We start from the raw sequence: 14493 nt of genomic DNA, 5'->3' as shown, positions 1-14493 counted from the left end.
CGTCCCTGTCACGTGTTAAGTTTAGCCCCAATATAATATTAATATCTACCTGGAAAAATAAACATGAAAGAAGAGTTAGGAAAAAACAACTGGAAAGAAAATAGTCATTATTACTCAATATGAAAACATATTAAGAAGCTATAATAATTAAAACTATTCAACACTTGAGAATTAGTAGGTTAATAAGACATAATAAAACACCTAGAAATAGATCCAAATACCTATGGGAACTTACTTTATGAGAAAGCTGGCATTTCAAATTAATGAAAAAAAAAAAGGGATTCTTCAGTTATATTTGCACAACTTGTAACTGGGGGGAAAAAAGTTTGGATATCTATCTCAGTTCTTGTCCCAAAATATATTTGTGATGATCACGTAGTTATATGTGAAAGAGGAAATAAAGAATAATTCTGGGAGAAATCCCAGCTAAATCCTTGAAGTAGTAAAAGTTTTTCTAAGCAGGACACAGAACCCAGAATCCAAAAAGGAAAGAGTAGAAAAAGGTATGTTTAATTACTTTACATGAAAATCTTTTCTATGAAAAAAAGTTCACAAAGTAGAAAGACTAATGACAACAGCAATAAGCAACAAATATAAAATCAAGGGAAAACGTCTTTACTTTAAAAGAACTCCTACAAATCAAGTATTAGCAGAACCATGGGCAAAGGATAGAGAAGAAAGATACTTTTTTTTAATAGCAAAAAAGAAATAGAAATGATCCGTAAACAAGATGTTCAAACTCACTTAAAGACATACAGGTCAAAGCAATGCCATTTTCCCTTTGCCGTGCAACACAGTGGGAATTTAAAAAGTCTGATGTGATCCAGAACTGACATAGGCATGGAGAGAGAAAGAGGCTCTCTTACGGACTTTGCAGGGAGAGTGCACTTTTCTGGAAGATAATTAGACAAGTTGTCTGAAAATTTAAAAGCACATGACTGTTAACTCAGCAGTCCCAGTGCTCAGAATCAACCCTACAGAAATGCTTTCGACTGTTCATGAGGATGTCTGTACGTGGATGTCCACTGGGGCCTTTACCAGAACATATTAAAACACTGGAAAGAACCAAAGTGCCCATGCACAGAGAATAGTCTGAAATTACGGCAAGTCCACACAATGGGACTGTATTCAGGTATTAAAAAGCCATCTAAAAGCACGGGAGAAAGAATGTTATATGAGAAAATGACCAAAAAAAAATTGCCATATCATTAAATTAAACACAAGAGCAACAAAAGTAAAGGACACTATGTGATTATCTTTGTGAAATAAAAAAACAGAACATAGGCGGGTAGATGTATCACACACATATGGTGTGTGTGTGTGTGTGTGTGTACACACATACAAACGTACATTCTAACCTTCTCTCTAAGAAATAATTAGAAAGTGATTACAGTGGTTAATTTTGGAGACTTTCACTTTTAATTCAGTGTCTCCCTAAACAACCCTATTTTCTATCCTTATACCATTTATAATTTATTGACCCATTCCTTTGAATGTCTATAGACGTCATCTAGGCAGAGAAGTAATATGCCTTCTTGCTTTCTTCTTAGTATCCAAAGAAAAAAAAATTTCCTAGTATTTTGTATAAAATTAAAAATTAAAAAATCATGTTGATCTACCTCCAAATCTCTTTATTTTTTTTAATCTTATGAGATTATTATAATTTGTAACCTCATATAGATGATTATAACTCCATGGTTCTTGTCTTTAGATTTGGAATTAAAAGCAGTTAAGGTCCTTTTTATTTGTATACACAAGAGAAAATTGCTGGCCTAGATCCAAAAAGCTAGTTTCCAAAAGAAATGACAATGAATCACCCATTCTCTCAATTAAAATAAAAATCTGGATGAAAACAGGTTGCTGTCACCCAGACGTGGGCTCAGGTTTGTTCTCTGCGGATATCCTTCAAGCACTTTAAATTATGAAAGAAATTCAGATTTCCAGTACAGTTCAAATCTGGCTCAACAGTCCTTCAACCTAAGAGCGCCCTCTTCTGGTTCCATGATTCACATTCATCTCGTTCATTGAGGTTGAGAAAAGTATTATTTGTACAAGAGGACAGTTAAATTCACTTCGGAATATGGGAGAAAAGGGCTTAGTTTTCCATTGTAATGTATAAAAATAAGCAAATAAAAATCCGGTTTAAATAAATATATTTAATTACTATATATATAGTAGATATATATATACTTTTGGATCATACATGGTATACTATCTCATTTGTTGCTCATTTCAGTTGTTTTTTTACTATTTATACCATATTTTACATGTATAACACATAGCATAAATTGATATCAATATTATACACTATATACATATTATAATTATATAAAATTAATATCTATATATAATATGTGGTATACATGGTTCCGTTTTGAGGGCAGCAGCTCAAAATTGGGAATTGTTTTGACTTTAAGTCAAATGTTTGTCATAGATCAAAACCACCTGGGTTTGATCTAATTCTTATTTCCTACGATTTTATTAAAAGAGGCATATACTTCCCTAACTGACTAAATTTATAGCAGTAAAACAACTTTATTTCAATTTCACTCTTCAAATCTTCAGTCTTGCAGATTTAGAGACCCATGTAAAAAAGACTAAAGATGTTCCTTAACTTACTTTGAGAAATAAGAAAAGATTATTGAATTTCAACTCCTCACCTCCATTGTTTTTATTTTTATTTTATTCAATTTTTGAAAAGATTTTTATTTATTTATTTGACAGAGAGAGACACAGCGAGAGAAGGAACACAAGCAAGGGGAGAGGGAGAGGGAGAAGCAGGCTTCCCACTGAGCAGGGAGTCCAATGCAGGGCTCGATCCCAGGATCCTGAGACCATGACCTGAGCCGAAGGCAGAGGCTTAACCCACTGAGCCACCCAGGCGCCCCTCCCTCCATTGTTTTTAAAGGAAGAATTTCTAACTGATGAATTTGCTGGAAGTCTCCCCACCAGAAGGGCAGTACTTCGGAGATGAGCCACTGGCTGGCTATTTGCAGATTTTCTAAACAGCAGCTGGGCAACAGCGCCCCCTGGTGCCCTCAAAACCAACGTGAACTGTCTACAGTAGGAGACCCAGACACAGGATTAGGGGCAGACTACTCAAATGGGCTTCAGGGCCCCAGAGACTGGTTAAGCTCTGCTTCTGTACTAAGGCATTTTGAAGGAGTATGGGGAGGGATTCCAGAGAAGTAGAACCCCTCATCTTGGCTCTAAAGGAACTTTCACGTTAGTTGGCAACAAAACCAGACCATGTCACACAACTCCTGACTGTAGGGCATGCGGACATTGAGGACACGCTGCTTGAGTTGATGAACACTGGAGAGCCATTCTTCACACTGACACCATCCCGAGTGGTGCTGGCTTTCTAAAGATATGCCTCTACAAATGAACAGTGTTTCACAGATCTTGTATCTTCCTTCTATCTCCCCCAAATCTCTATGGTGAGCTCAAGCAACGTCTCAAACTTGGTTTTACCTCCCTGGTGTATTAACGGATAAAAAGAATTTTTCTGGATAAAAAGAATTTGGCCACACTGTAACAGTAACTTCCAGTAAGAAACAAGTGGTAAATACGGGTTATTTCCTTACTGTTTCTTTTCCCTACGTGCTAGTAAATCCTACCCTCAGGGTAGGCATGTCAATCAATGAGGAGGAACAGTTGAATTTCTAAATTGGGCCCTGTAGAAGGCATGTGACCACACTTGTCTCAAGGTGTCCTGTATCTGCCCTCTGGTACTTACTTCTAGATCGCATGTAGCAATCATTACAGTTCAGAAGACCATTTCGAATCCTAACATCCGTCCCACTCACTGCATCTCCAAGCTGTCCTTTACAAATTCCACACTGTAGGGCAGAAAGAACAGAAGTTATAAGGTGCACAAGGAATCATTTCTTTATAACGCTTAGTTACGGTTCACACAAGTACGCAACAATCACTTCTACAACCTCCACATTTGTTGAGCATCTACTATATGGCAGATGTTGTACCAGAGCTGACTCACAGCAACGGCACACTTGTAGCATTTTATCCTAACTCCTTGCATTTTACAGAGAAGGACACTGATTCTGAGGCTCGCTGCCTTGTCCAGGATTGTAGAGCTGGTAGGTGGTGTCAAGTTGACCCCCAATCAGGATGGAACCACCATTCCAAACAGATGACATCCTAGTGGTTTTAAATAAACACACGGCCAATGCATTATCAATTCAAACTTGATTAATTGTGAATAATCTTGAAATGCTTTCCACTACCGCGGTCAAGTTCTGCCAGATCAGAATGACTAGGAAATGGCTCTCCCACCTCACATATCCACACTGAAAGCAGTAATGCCCACTGCTACAAATCCAGCAGGAAAAGAACACGTTTCAGCACAGTCAGCCGGAGGAGGCATTGCTTAGAACGGAGAAGGTGGAAACGGAGGTTGTTTCAGAGGCCAGCCTTTTGAGGTGGGCGGGGGGGATTAGAACCCAGCTCCAAAGAGGACCAGCCCCAGATTCATGCTCTGAAGTCACCCAGCAGGTAGAGGAAAGCTTCATCCAAATTATGTTATAAGCTCCACTGACTTCCAGGGTAGGGGGTAAATCTAAGAGGCGATGTGCCTTAAAGGGTCAGATCGGCTCTAGAAAGTGAATCATTTGAGAGAATAAAGGCTTTGATGGCTAAGAAGGCCAGTCTCCTCTCCCTTGAGAAACCGCAAAGACTCTTTGCCGTCTGGATTATTTCAAGTTCGGGGAAAGTCTCTGAGAACAAACCGTGGTATCAGAGCACATTATCTTGGCATTGCCGGGAATTAAAAAGTATATTCTTTGAGCCTCAAGACACTCCGAGACAAGTGGGGATATCCATTGTCTAGCTTCATTTTACAATGAGAATATTGATAACTGGAGTCTAAGGATCCATATTACGTTTTGCTCACGGTAAGTCCTGCTTTGCACTAATTACTAATATGACTAAATTAATGATTTTGGGACTTCACTCGCTTTCTCTTAGCTTATAGGTAAAGTGGGAGTTATTTTAAACCCATGCAAGTTTACTTGATAGCTGAAGACACTACCAACAAAGGAACAGGACAAAATTTGAGAGAAAGCACGGTAGCTTGGAGAAGAGAAAGAAATGATTCTTACTCAGAGTTCAAGGGTTTAGCTTCAACATAAGATATTAACTGGAATTGTGTCCATGAGTGGGGGGAAAAGAAAAAAAAGAAGTGCTGATAGAGTCCCAACTTGTAAATTTCATAATAAATGAGCTAGAAGTGGTTCACCTCCTTACTGGTTCACCTCCCCCCTTATTAGCAGGAGATGTGGGACTAGGAGCGAGGCCTCCGCATTTTCAGCAAATTGGTCAATTCCTTCATCTCTGCTAGGTTCAGAGGAAATCACGGTGAGCTGGACAGATACGGCCCCTGCCCTTACGGAGGGGACGGCGTATTCGAGGAGGTGATAATTCTACAATGAAACAAGCGAGCAGTAAGGACTAGGAAAGGCTCTCTCTAAGGACTGTAAAGGAACTGACGTCGTCTGGGGGGTCAGGGCAGCTCCTCAGAGGGAGCGATACTCAATCCGTGATTACGCACAAAGGCATTCGGAGACCTACAAGGAGGCAACTAGCTGTTAGCCACTTAACTGATGGAAAATCTTCCATTCAAAGATAAAAACCTTTGCTGTGAAGTCACAAGAGTGTCAGGAGCGGAAAAGATGCTACATTCCAGACACACTGCGCAAATCCGTTTTGCTTCTTGTAACCTGCCGTCCCAGAGGGACGTGTGAGAGGAGAGTTTCTTCCTGAAGGGTGGGCTCTGCGAACACTTCCGTACAACCCAGAGGGCCTGGCCTCACGAGCAGAGCAGAGGTCAGGATTTCCGGGAGGAAATTTCTCAGCACAGAATGATGCTAGAAGATGCTAGAACACATCCCTCAGAGAGGAGGGCGGGCGTACGTACCCTAAAGCACTGGATGTGGAAATAGAGATGGAGGGTCTCGATGATCATGGCGGCCCCTTTGCCCAGAGGGAGCCCACAGGACGAGCACAGCTTCTTCCCGCTGATAGACCTGGGTTTCAAAATATACAGAGTAATAAGATGTTCCTCTAGAGTAGTTGGTCAAATGCACTAACATGTAGCCTCAAGCAAAAAAAAAAAAATAAAATAAAAAAGATGGATTTTAACATCTTAAATATAAGATGTATATATATATATATAAGATATAGATATATATCTATATGATATAAGATATAATATAAGATATAAACCATGGATGGTTTATATCATGAATGCAATGGCAATTACTGAACTGATAACGAGCAGGAATTAAGCATCAGATACAAGTTGCAAGCGGCCTGCTGGACCCAATATAACAGGCCTCCATCGTGGCACAGAATTTGGGGTGTGTGTGTGTGTGTGTGTGTGTGTTTCAGTCGTCTATGTTGTGTCGATTCAACCACGTGATTAAATGCCTTGAAATGACTCAACGTACTTCTCCTATGTTTTCTTAAGTCCTAAAAGATAAACCAATTTAGCTTTACTAAGGCTTCAGTATTGCTTTAGGATTTTCTGTCAGTGGGGTTCATTGGCCCACGAGGCATTTCTTTTTACTTATTAAGAAAAATTGTTGTTGTTTTGGTTTAAAAATAGAAGCCATTGTCACGCAGCCCAATAGGTACCAGGCAGACGTGGGACCCGTTCTCTGCTCCATCACCAAGTTCTATGATCGGGTATAAGGAACGCACTCTGGGTTTCGCTTTCATGTTTAAAACGAGAGGACTGGATTAGATGGTCTCTACCTACCCCCTCTTCCAGTGCAAACACTCTGGGGCTCCATAAACCGGGCACTTGCCATCTCTCTGAGTTGTAAGCACCTAGAGAGCACAGGCTGCGTCTCCCCCATCTCTGCCCTCCCCCAAGCCCCTGCTATAGGGCCGACCACCGGACTAGAACCAGACCTCGCGCGCTGATACAGGGTGAGAGCACTAGGTGGCCTCCTCTCAGACAGCTTCCCCACACCTGAGATCAGATCACAGTGATGCCCGCTGTCTGGAAAGCTCTTGGAATTACACAAGAAATTTTAAAATATGCAATTTCATTCGAAAGCCAACAGGGTACAGAGGAACTGAAGAAACAGAAAGGAAGACAAGAGAAAAGAGAAAGAGTTGCTCTGAGCAAACTCTGTTTATTGGGATTTCCCTCTTATGCGGTAGTAAAATGGAATTTCTAAATCAAAGAAAACCTCTGAGTTCCCACTACTTTGGTCTCTCCAGTGAATGGGAACTCCGGTAGCTTTTAAGAATATCATGGGGCCCGATTAATGTCCAGAAGCAACTGTAACAAAGCCTGAGTGGGGGAAAGGGAAGGATGAAGCTTCGTTGCTAGTCCCCGCCTGGTTCCCCGTTAAGAGCCAGCAGCAGACCCTGCCCAGAAGGCCCGGCCAAACTTGGAGGGAAAGGCGCCAGCTGAGGAGCCCAGCAATTGTCTGGTGGATTTTATTATTAGATTCCGGGTTCTGCACAATGTAATTAAAGCCCCATGGCCACAGCCGTGCCAACATCATACACTTGGCTTTTTCTATGACGGGCTGAGAAAATCTGCAGGCAGATGGGGGATGTGTTCTTTCCTCCTGCCTCTGTGTGTGTGTGTGTGTGTGTGTGTGTGTGTGTGTGTGTGTTAGGAGGAGAGGCCTGTGTGTGTGTGTGTGTGTTTAGGAGGAGAGGCAGGTGAACACATCTCTCAGAATCATCTGGTAAGCACTAATGAGGTTCAAATCATGCTCGGCAGGCACAAGGTGAAATCAAGCAGCCTCGGAAAGGCTTTCTAACCTCTTGTACCTGTTTGGTGATTGGCCAGGAGGGGTGGGAGAACAGGGGGACAAGTGCCCAGCCTGGAAATTCTCTCGAGGGCTTTTCCTGTAACATGGTAAAGGAGCCAAAAATTAGGAGAAGCGAAGAGAAGCCCCTCCCACAAGAAGAGACATTCTGGATGAAAACCAAACCAAACAAACACTCCCTTGACAACAAAATAGAAAACAACAGAGTGTCCTAGTGGTAATTTTTTATGAAGAACAGACATAGTCATCCCATCTAGCAAAGACTGTATGTGCATTGGCTGCGTAATATCAAAACCAGGCTGGCACAGTTGGACAGGAAGACACAATATCTTTCTAGTATTTATTATTATTATTTTTTCCAGGAACTTTGCTAGTTGACATTGCATGCTGGGTTACATATAAAAATCATGGACTGGGTGGGAAGGTAGAGATGAGTAGGGATATAGGAAAAAGCTCTTAAAGGGGCCCAGAGCTAAGGGCAGAGCGTTAATGGAGATATTTTTTTTTTTAACAAGGTGGCTTCTACCCCTACCAATAATTTCATCATGGATACAAGTGACTAGGGGTAATGTTCAGAACATGTAATAACTGCTAGGTCATGAACATCCACACAGCAGAATGGCCCCAGCCAGAAGTTACTGCAATGGCTTGACAGGTGCTCTTGGTGTCACGTGAGCTTTGCCTGTGATTCAGCCTTGCTCTGCAGTGGCATTGAAGCCTTGCCCGAGCTCTTGCTTTTAAGAGTTTGTTTCATTTGTGAAGAAAGGGACAGAACACGGAAAAGAAGGAGGAAAGCAGAAATGCCAACAGACAAGTGAACGGAGCAGGAGTCCATCTGTCTTCGAACTGCTTTCAGAGAGACTCCCTAAACCCCTGCCCACTCACACCTCCCTCCTTAGGCAGAGCTTGTCTCCTCCAGAATATCAGATTTTCATGTGATACCCTAAAGTATAAGCACATTGCCTTGAAAAAGCTTGGAAATCCAAGCAGTAATTGAGAACAATAATGATTACTTCTAGGTGATTTTACCTTCTATGGATTTTGAGTGTCATCAGGACAGATAGTAATAAAATAGGATACACGTAAGAGGAAAGGGGAAATGGTTCAAACACTATATTGAGGAAAAAAACTGTTAACATGATAAATAAGGTAAAAAGATGAATTTTTGAAACAAGCCATCATCACCATCACCACCATCACCATCACCACCACCAATGTCACCAACGTCACCACGACCATCACCATCATCTCCATCACCATTGTCACCATCACCACCACTGTCATTGTCACCACCATCACCATCACCACTGTCCCCATTAACACCATCACCATCCTCACTACAATCGTCATCACCACCATCACCACCATCATCACCACCACCATCACCACCATCACCACCACCACCATCATCACCACCATCACCCACACCATCACCATCATTTGCCATTATCAGCACCACCACTGACATATATAGCACCTATCATTTGCCAGGCACAAAACCCTATGAGATAGGTACTAATATTATCCCATTTTACACATGAGGAAACTGAGGCAGAGAAAGATTAAGTAACTTGCTCAAAGTCCTATGCCAGCAAGTGGAAGAATCAAAGTTTAAATCTAGGTCATCTGGCTCTAGGTAGAATGATTGGTTAATGCATCATGAATGTTATATATTTTAAAAACTGGTTTCAAGGAACATCTTGTCCAAATATGATTTTATCTTGGAACTATGGGTTCATTTTGACTTCCTCCACCACTTAACAAGTCAAGTCCTTTGGATAAGTTATTTAATTTCCCTGAGCCTCAATGTCCTCATCTCTAAAATGGAAACAAGACCCAGTAAAGTTACTGGAAGAGTTCAGTGAATTAACATATATAAAAAGGGACGAGATATGTAAACCCTTCAACACAGTGCCTATTATATACTGAAAGGCTTAAAAAATGATAGGAACTATTATTATTGTAAAATAATATGGTTTTTAAAAAATAAGAATATAACCTGGGGTAGTTACTTCATGGGAGCACATGTAAATGAGAGAAAAACACTTTTTCCCTTGAAAGAACATTTGTCAACAGGCTCTGAGACAATGTAACTCACTTAAATAAATCACTTATGCAACAGGCCTGCAAATTATTCCCAAATGTTTAGATTTGCAGGTTAAAGACATTATCAATTACAAACTGATAAAAATCAGAGTGCATATTTACTTGCCAAGAAGACTGTCTCAAACATCCACAAATATTTATTTTCTGATCTCTCAGAGTCAATGGACAAGAAGCACAAAAAGACTGCTGATTATCTTGCCATCTCACACTTGTTTCCCATTCTTAGTCAATAAATTTTAAAAAGCAAAGGAATTCCACATGCATGTTATTTGGCTACTCACTTCCGTCTTTCACCCGGAGACTCGATCTGATGGTTAATGTTTTTATCCAAAGGGAGGGTTTTTGGCTTCACATCTTCTAGAATGTGCATCGATGGGTTTGATATCTGCTGACTCTGGGATGGATCTGAGGCCAAGGAAAGAATAAAGAACATAAACCTAGTGTTCAGTAACATCCCCCTAGTGCTCTGTATGTCCTCTGTCTTGAAAGCACTAATGCCCGCTGGGGTCTCACCGTGAGTTCATGTAGACTGTGGGCCCACAGTGGTGGGAGTCTTTTCACTGTGCTGTTTAGAGTAAGCTACAAGAGATGCCTGCAGCTGGTAGAGTTCATACCTGTCTGAACCACGTGTGTGCGGGGTCTTCTAATAATTTCATTATTGGGTTTCAACACCCATTCTTACCCTGAGCTAGCTGTGAGTTCATCCCACAGTGTAGGGCCCCAGTTTGTGCATCCAACTGTTGGTCCTGATGGTCTCCTTTCGATACAGGATTCTTAGAATGAGCCAAGGCCCCTTGAGTTAGGCTGTTGAGATAAACAAATGTATATTTCAGAACAGAGATGAAAGCAACCGAACTAAACTTATCCTATCCCTTAGGGCATGGAAATACCCAGTTATAAAATGAAAAGAGAAACGGGACTAACGAAATGCTTATTCTATTCATTTTAAACCAGATTTAAAGTACAGGAGAATCCTACACATTTTCACTATCCATTAATTTACTAAGCTTGAGAAACCATTATTTCTGAAATCCTCCCCATCTCCTTGTCCATAAAGGTCTTCATTTCTGATCATTTCAAGGGATACGAGAGCCAACTGGAATGTCCCAGATTTTCACAGGAGAGGACTTATTGCAGAAAATACTTGGGCCCCACAGGATTTGGGCAGCCCATGAGAATTCACTGGCCTTGCAGTAGCGTCTGTATGCAAGGGAAGGAGACGGAGGTTTATAAATGTTCAAAGTTCCTGGAGATAACAGGGACTGTCTGGAGAAGCAGCAAAAATTATTCCTGACCAGTGGCTTTTGTTTCTGAAAACAAGGAACTGAAAAGTTCCTTTAAATAGTGTTCACTGGAAACAGATGGGCTATCCCAAAGGCTCTGCAGACTCTGGGCATGGGCCCGAAGTCCCTATGGCCACAATCCACCCACACAGGAGAATTCTCAGAGCAGATCCTACCAGAGGGGCTCCACTCGCAGCCAAACTTTCAAATTGGATCGTCTTTGAGAATGACTCTAGCCTTTCGCGTCTTTGGGGCTCTCTGAGGGTGCAGTGTGTGTGTACACACGTATATCTCTGCACACTCGTATATGTGTATGTGTGCATATGCTTGCACACTTGCCAATCTCTCTCTCTCTGGTATCTCAGGGCCCCAAAAGCAAACATCTTTCTCATAAAGAACTCGCTGGTGGCAGCATACTGCCAATTTCCTGGGATTCCGGGGGTCCCTTCTAGGTTAGGCCCAGGGTGGCATCAATAAACCCACTATGCCCTGTAGCTACAACCAGATTCTGTTCCAGTTTGAGCTAGCTCTGAATGATCTAGGGGGTTCTGGGTACACGGCATGGATCTCCCAAGGAACATACTGGAACCCATGGGGGGGATGATTATCCACAACCAATCATTTGTTATCCTTTATAGGATAACAAATTAGTTATCCTTTATACTGTCACACAGAGTAAATGTAACTTCTCACAGCTCAGAGGATACTGAGAGTAAAGTCTGGTCCACGGTCAACCCACAGTGGGTAGGACCGCAGGATCTCATTTCAACCTCTATCCCTCCGGACACATCAACCATTTCAGGTGAATGACAGATCTGGGGCTTTGAAGTGACAACATGCTCCTCTGATTATCTATACTACCCCCCCCTCACTTAAAAAAGATTTCACCTATTTAAAAATAAGGCGATTTATATTCAATGGCATAAAGACTGACTTCGGAGATATTAGAATATGTTTAAGCAACACATAATGTATTACTGGAATGATAATTTCAAAGCTGAATATGATTTGCATTAGAAATGGGTACCCTTTCTGGGGAACGAACAGGCAGAGTCTGGCTTTGCTCATGTAGAAGGACAGGCCAGTACAGTTCATACCTGCCAGCTTCCTCTGGTGGCCGATCGTCCCGAGGCTTACGCAATAAATCACTGTTGTCTCCCTGGAGTGGCTTCCTCCGTCTTGTCTCTTGTTCTTCCTCTCGACCGTTTTCCAAGTCCATCTTATTCTAATTGAGAAAAGAAGGATAATATTGAATATTATTTATTTACTGAGAGAGAGAAAGAATGCATGTAGGGGGTGGGGCAGAGGGAGAGGGAGAGAGAGAATCTCAAGCAGACTCCCCGCTGAGCGCAGAGCCCAACTCAGGGCTCGATCCCACAACCCACGAGATGATGACCTGAGCTGAAAGCAAGAGTCGGAGGCTTGAATGAAATGAGCCACCCAAGCACCCCTGAGTATCATTTTTATTTTTTTAGTTTAATTAATTAATTTTTTAAAAAGATTTTATTTATTTATTTGACAGAGAGAGAGAGAGATCATAAGTAGGCAGAGAGGCAGGCAGAGGGAGAGGGGGAAGCAGGCTCCCGATGTGAGGCTTAATCCCAGGACCCTGAGATCATGACCCTAGCCAAAGGCAGAGGCTTAACCCACTGAGCCACCCAGGAGCCCCCTGAGTATTTTTAAACACACTGGACAACACTCATCTCTGGCCATGGTGTATTTGAAACATTTTTTCCAATCACATTGTCTACAGTGTAAAGAATAATTGTCCAAATTAACTGAATAGTAACAATGGTCCAAATTAACTGAATAGTAACTGCTTTCCAACTATTTGAAACCAATGTGTAATCTGGATCTCTCTTAAAAGTTATCACGAAAGAGAACTGCTCAGAAAGCCCACCTTGCCAAGTAAAACAAAGTCCTAGGACTGTTCAGTTAGGAGAAATGGCTCTTGTGGGCCCATCAGTTTTGTTTGGTTTTGTTTTGTTTTTAAATGCAGATTCCAGACTATTCCAAGTCTTGGTATGACTTTTGTTCAATAGCTCCCCAACCTTATTTGGGGGATATGGAGGTAGACCACTCTTTCTCTGCTCTCTCTAGCCCTTGAAGACACAAATAAATTTCATCGGGAATTTTAAGAGTGGTTTAGAAGCAATTTCCACGGAGGCTGGTGGGGAGTGCATTGCTGGCTACCATCCAGGGCAAAGGGATGCATGGTGTGGCGGAGAGGAATACATGTATGTTGAATGAATGAATGATGGGCTGTCAGAGGCACATTCCAGCAAATGCTCCACTAATCAGGACCTCTCCAGCCAGTGCAGGGACACTATGGTTGCCAGCCCGTGGGAGCAGATCTGGCCCTAGTAATGAATGCACTGCTCCCCAGGAAATGACTCTGGAGTCTGACCATGGCAGTGACAGCACCATGGGGTACAATGGCCACACAGCAGCTGATGCGACTCTAGGGCAAGGGTCAGTCCTGGATTTAAACTGGTGGAAAACTTGAGCTTGTTGTTTTATACTTTTTAGGTTTATTTTTTTCACAAATTGCTTTTAATCTGCGGTCTCACCATTTTCCCACTGCCTTCGGTCACAGAGGAGGATGTAGATAGCTGGTCTGCAGAACTTGAAGAAAGAGTAAATGGAACCACGGTGTCTTCAATTATTTTGCGCTCCTAAAGGGAAGGACAGTAATTAATGAAAGGGGAAAAAAAGAAAATAAAATCACATTTGTCAAGAGAAAAATTCATTAAGGAGCTTAAAGAAAAAAAAATTGGATTATGCGCAAACAAGCAGGGCATTAAAAAAAGGGGTCTTATTTTCTAAAAGCATGTAAATCAGAATGTACTTTCTATGGGCAATGATTTAGAAATTAGCATTTAATTTGGAAAAACAAAGTCTTTGCAAATTAGTCTGATTCAAGAAGCCTAATTAGAAATGCTTTTAGGGATCAGATTAGGCACAACAATTACTGAAGATAAATTCACAACAAAATTAATCGTAAACAAATTTTAGCTAATACGCATTAAATGCAGTTCCCTTCCAATTCTCTAATGTGGTCTGGTTTGTTCATCTAAAAAAAATGAGTAAAACAAAACCAAATTCTCCTCCCTCCAAATCTCTTTAGTACAATATAGTGAGTGTAGTTGGTAAGGATTCACTTAGCTCCAACATCAAAATTGTCCTCACAAAATTAATTCACTACTACCAAACATGCTTTCCTCAAACACACAAATAGATACTTTCGTGTCATCTCTTTAAGGTAAATCAAGAATCTGACTCTCTGACTAGAA

General features: G+C 41.4%; 1 protein-coding gene across 1 annotated transcript in view; it reads right to left on the bottom strand.

Moving 5' to 3' along the window:
* The window catches only part of LIMCH1 (LIM and calponin homology domains 1), a 326880-nt gene that overhangs the window by 4324 nt on the left and 308063 nt on the right, over window positions 1-14493 (bottom strand). The window contains exons 28-34 of the mRNA XM_080797210.1: window positions 13771-13875; window positions 12298-12425; window positions 10600-10721; window positions 10199-10322; window positions 7804-7890; window positions 5936-6044; window positions 3740-3842 (exon numbers count right to left, since the gene is read on the bottom strand). Coding sequence (XP_080653336.1) covers window positions 3740-3842; window positions 5936-6044; window positions 7804-7890; window positions 10199-10322; window positions 10600-10721; window positions 12298-12425; window positions 13771-13875 — 778 coding nt within the window. The remainder of the gene's footprint in view (window positions 1-3739; window positions 3843-5935; window positions 6045-7803; window positions 7891-10198; window positions 10323-10599; window positions 10722-12297; window positions 12426-13770; window positions 13876-14493) is intronic.

Source organism: Martes martes (genome assembly GCF_963455335.1).
Source record: "Martes martes genome assembly, chromosome: 2".
In the NCBI taxonomy this organism is placed as follows: domain Eukaryota; kingdom Metazoa; phylum Chordata; class Mammalia; order Carnivora; family Mustelidae; genus Martes; species Martes martes.
Note: the sequence above shows the minus strand (reverse complement) of the source record. Positions and strands in the feature narration are given on the sequence as shown.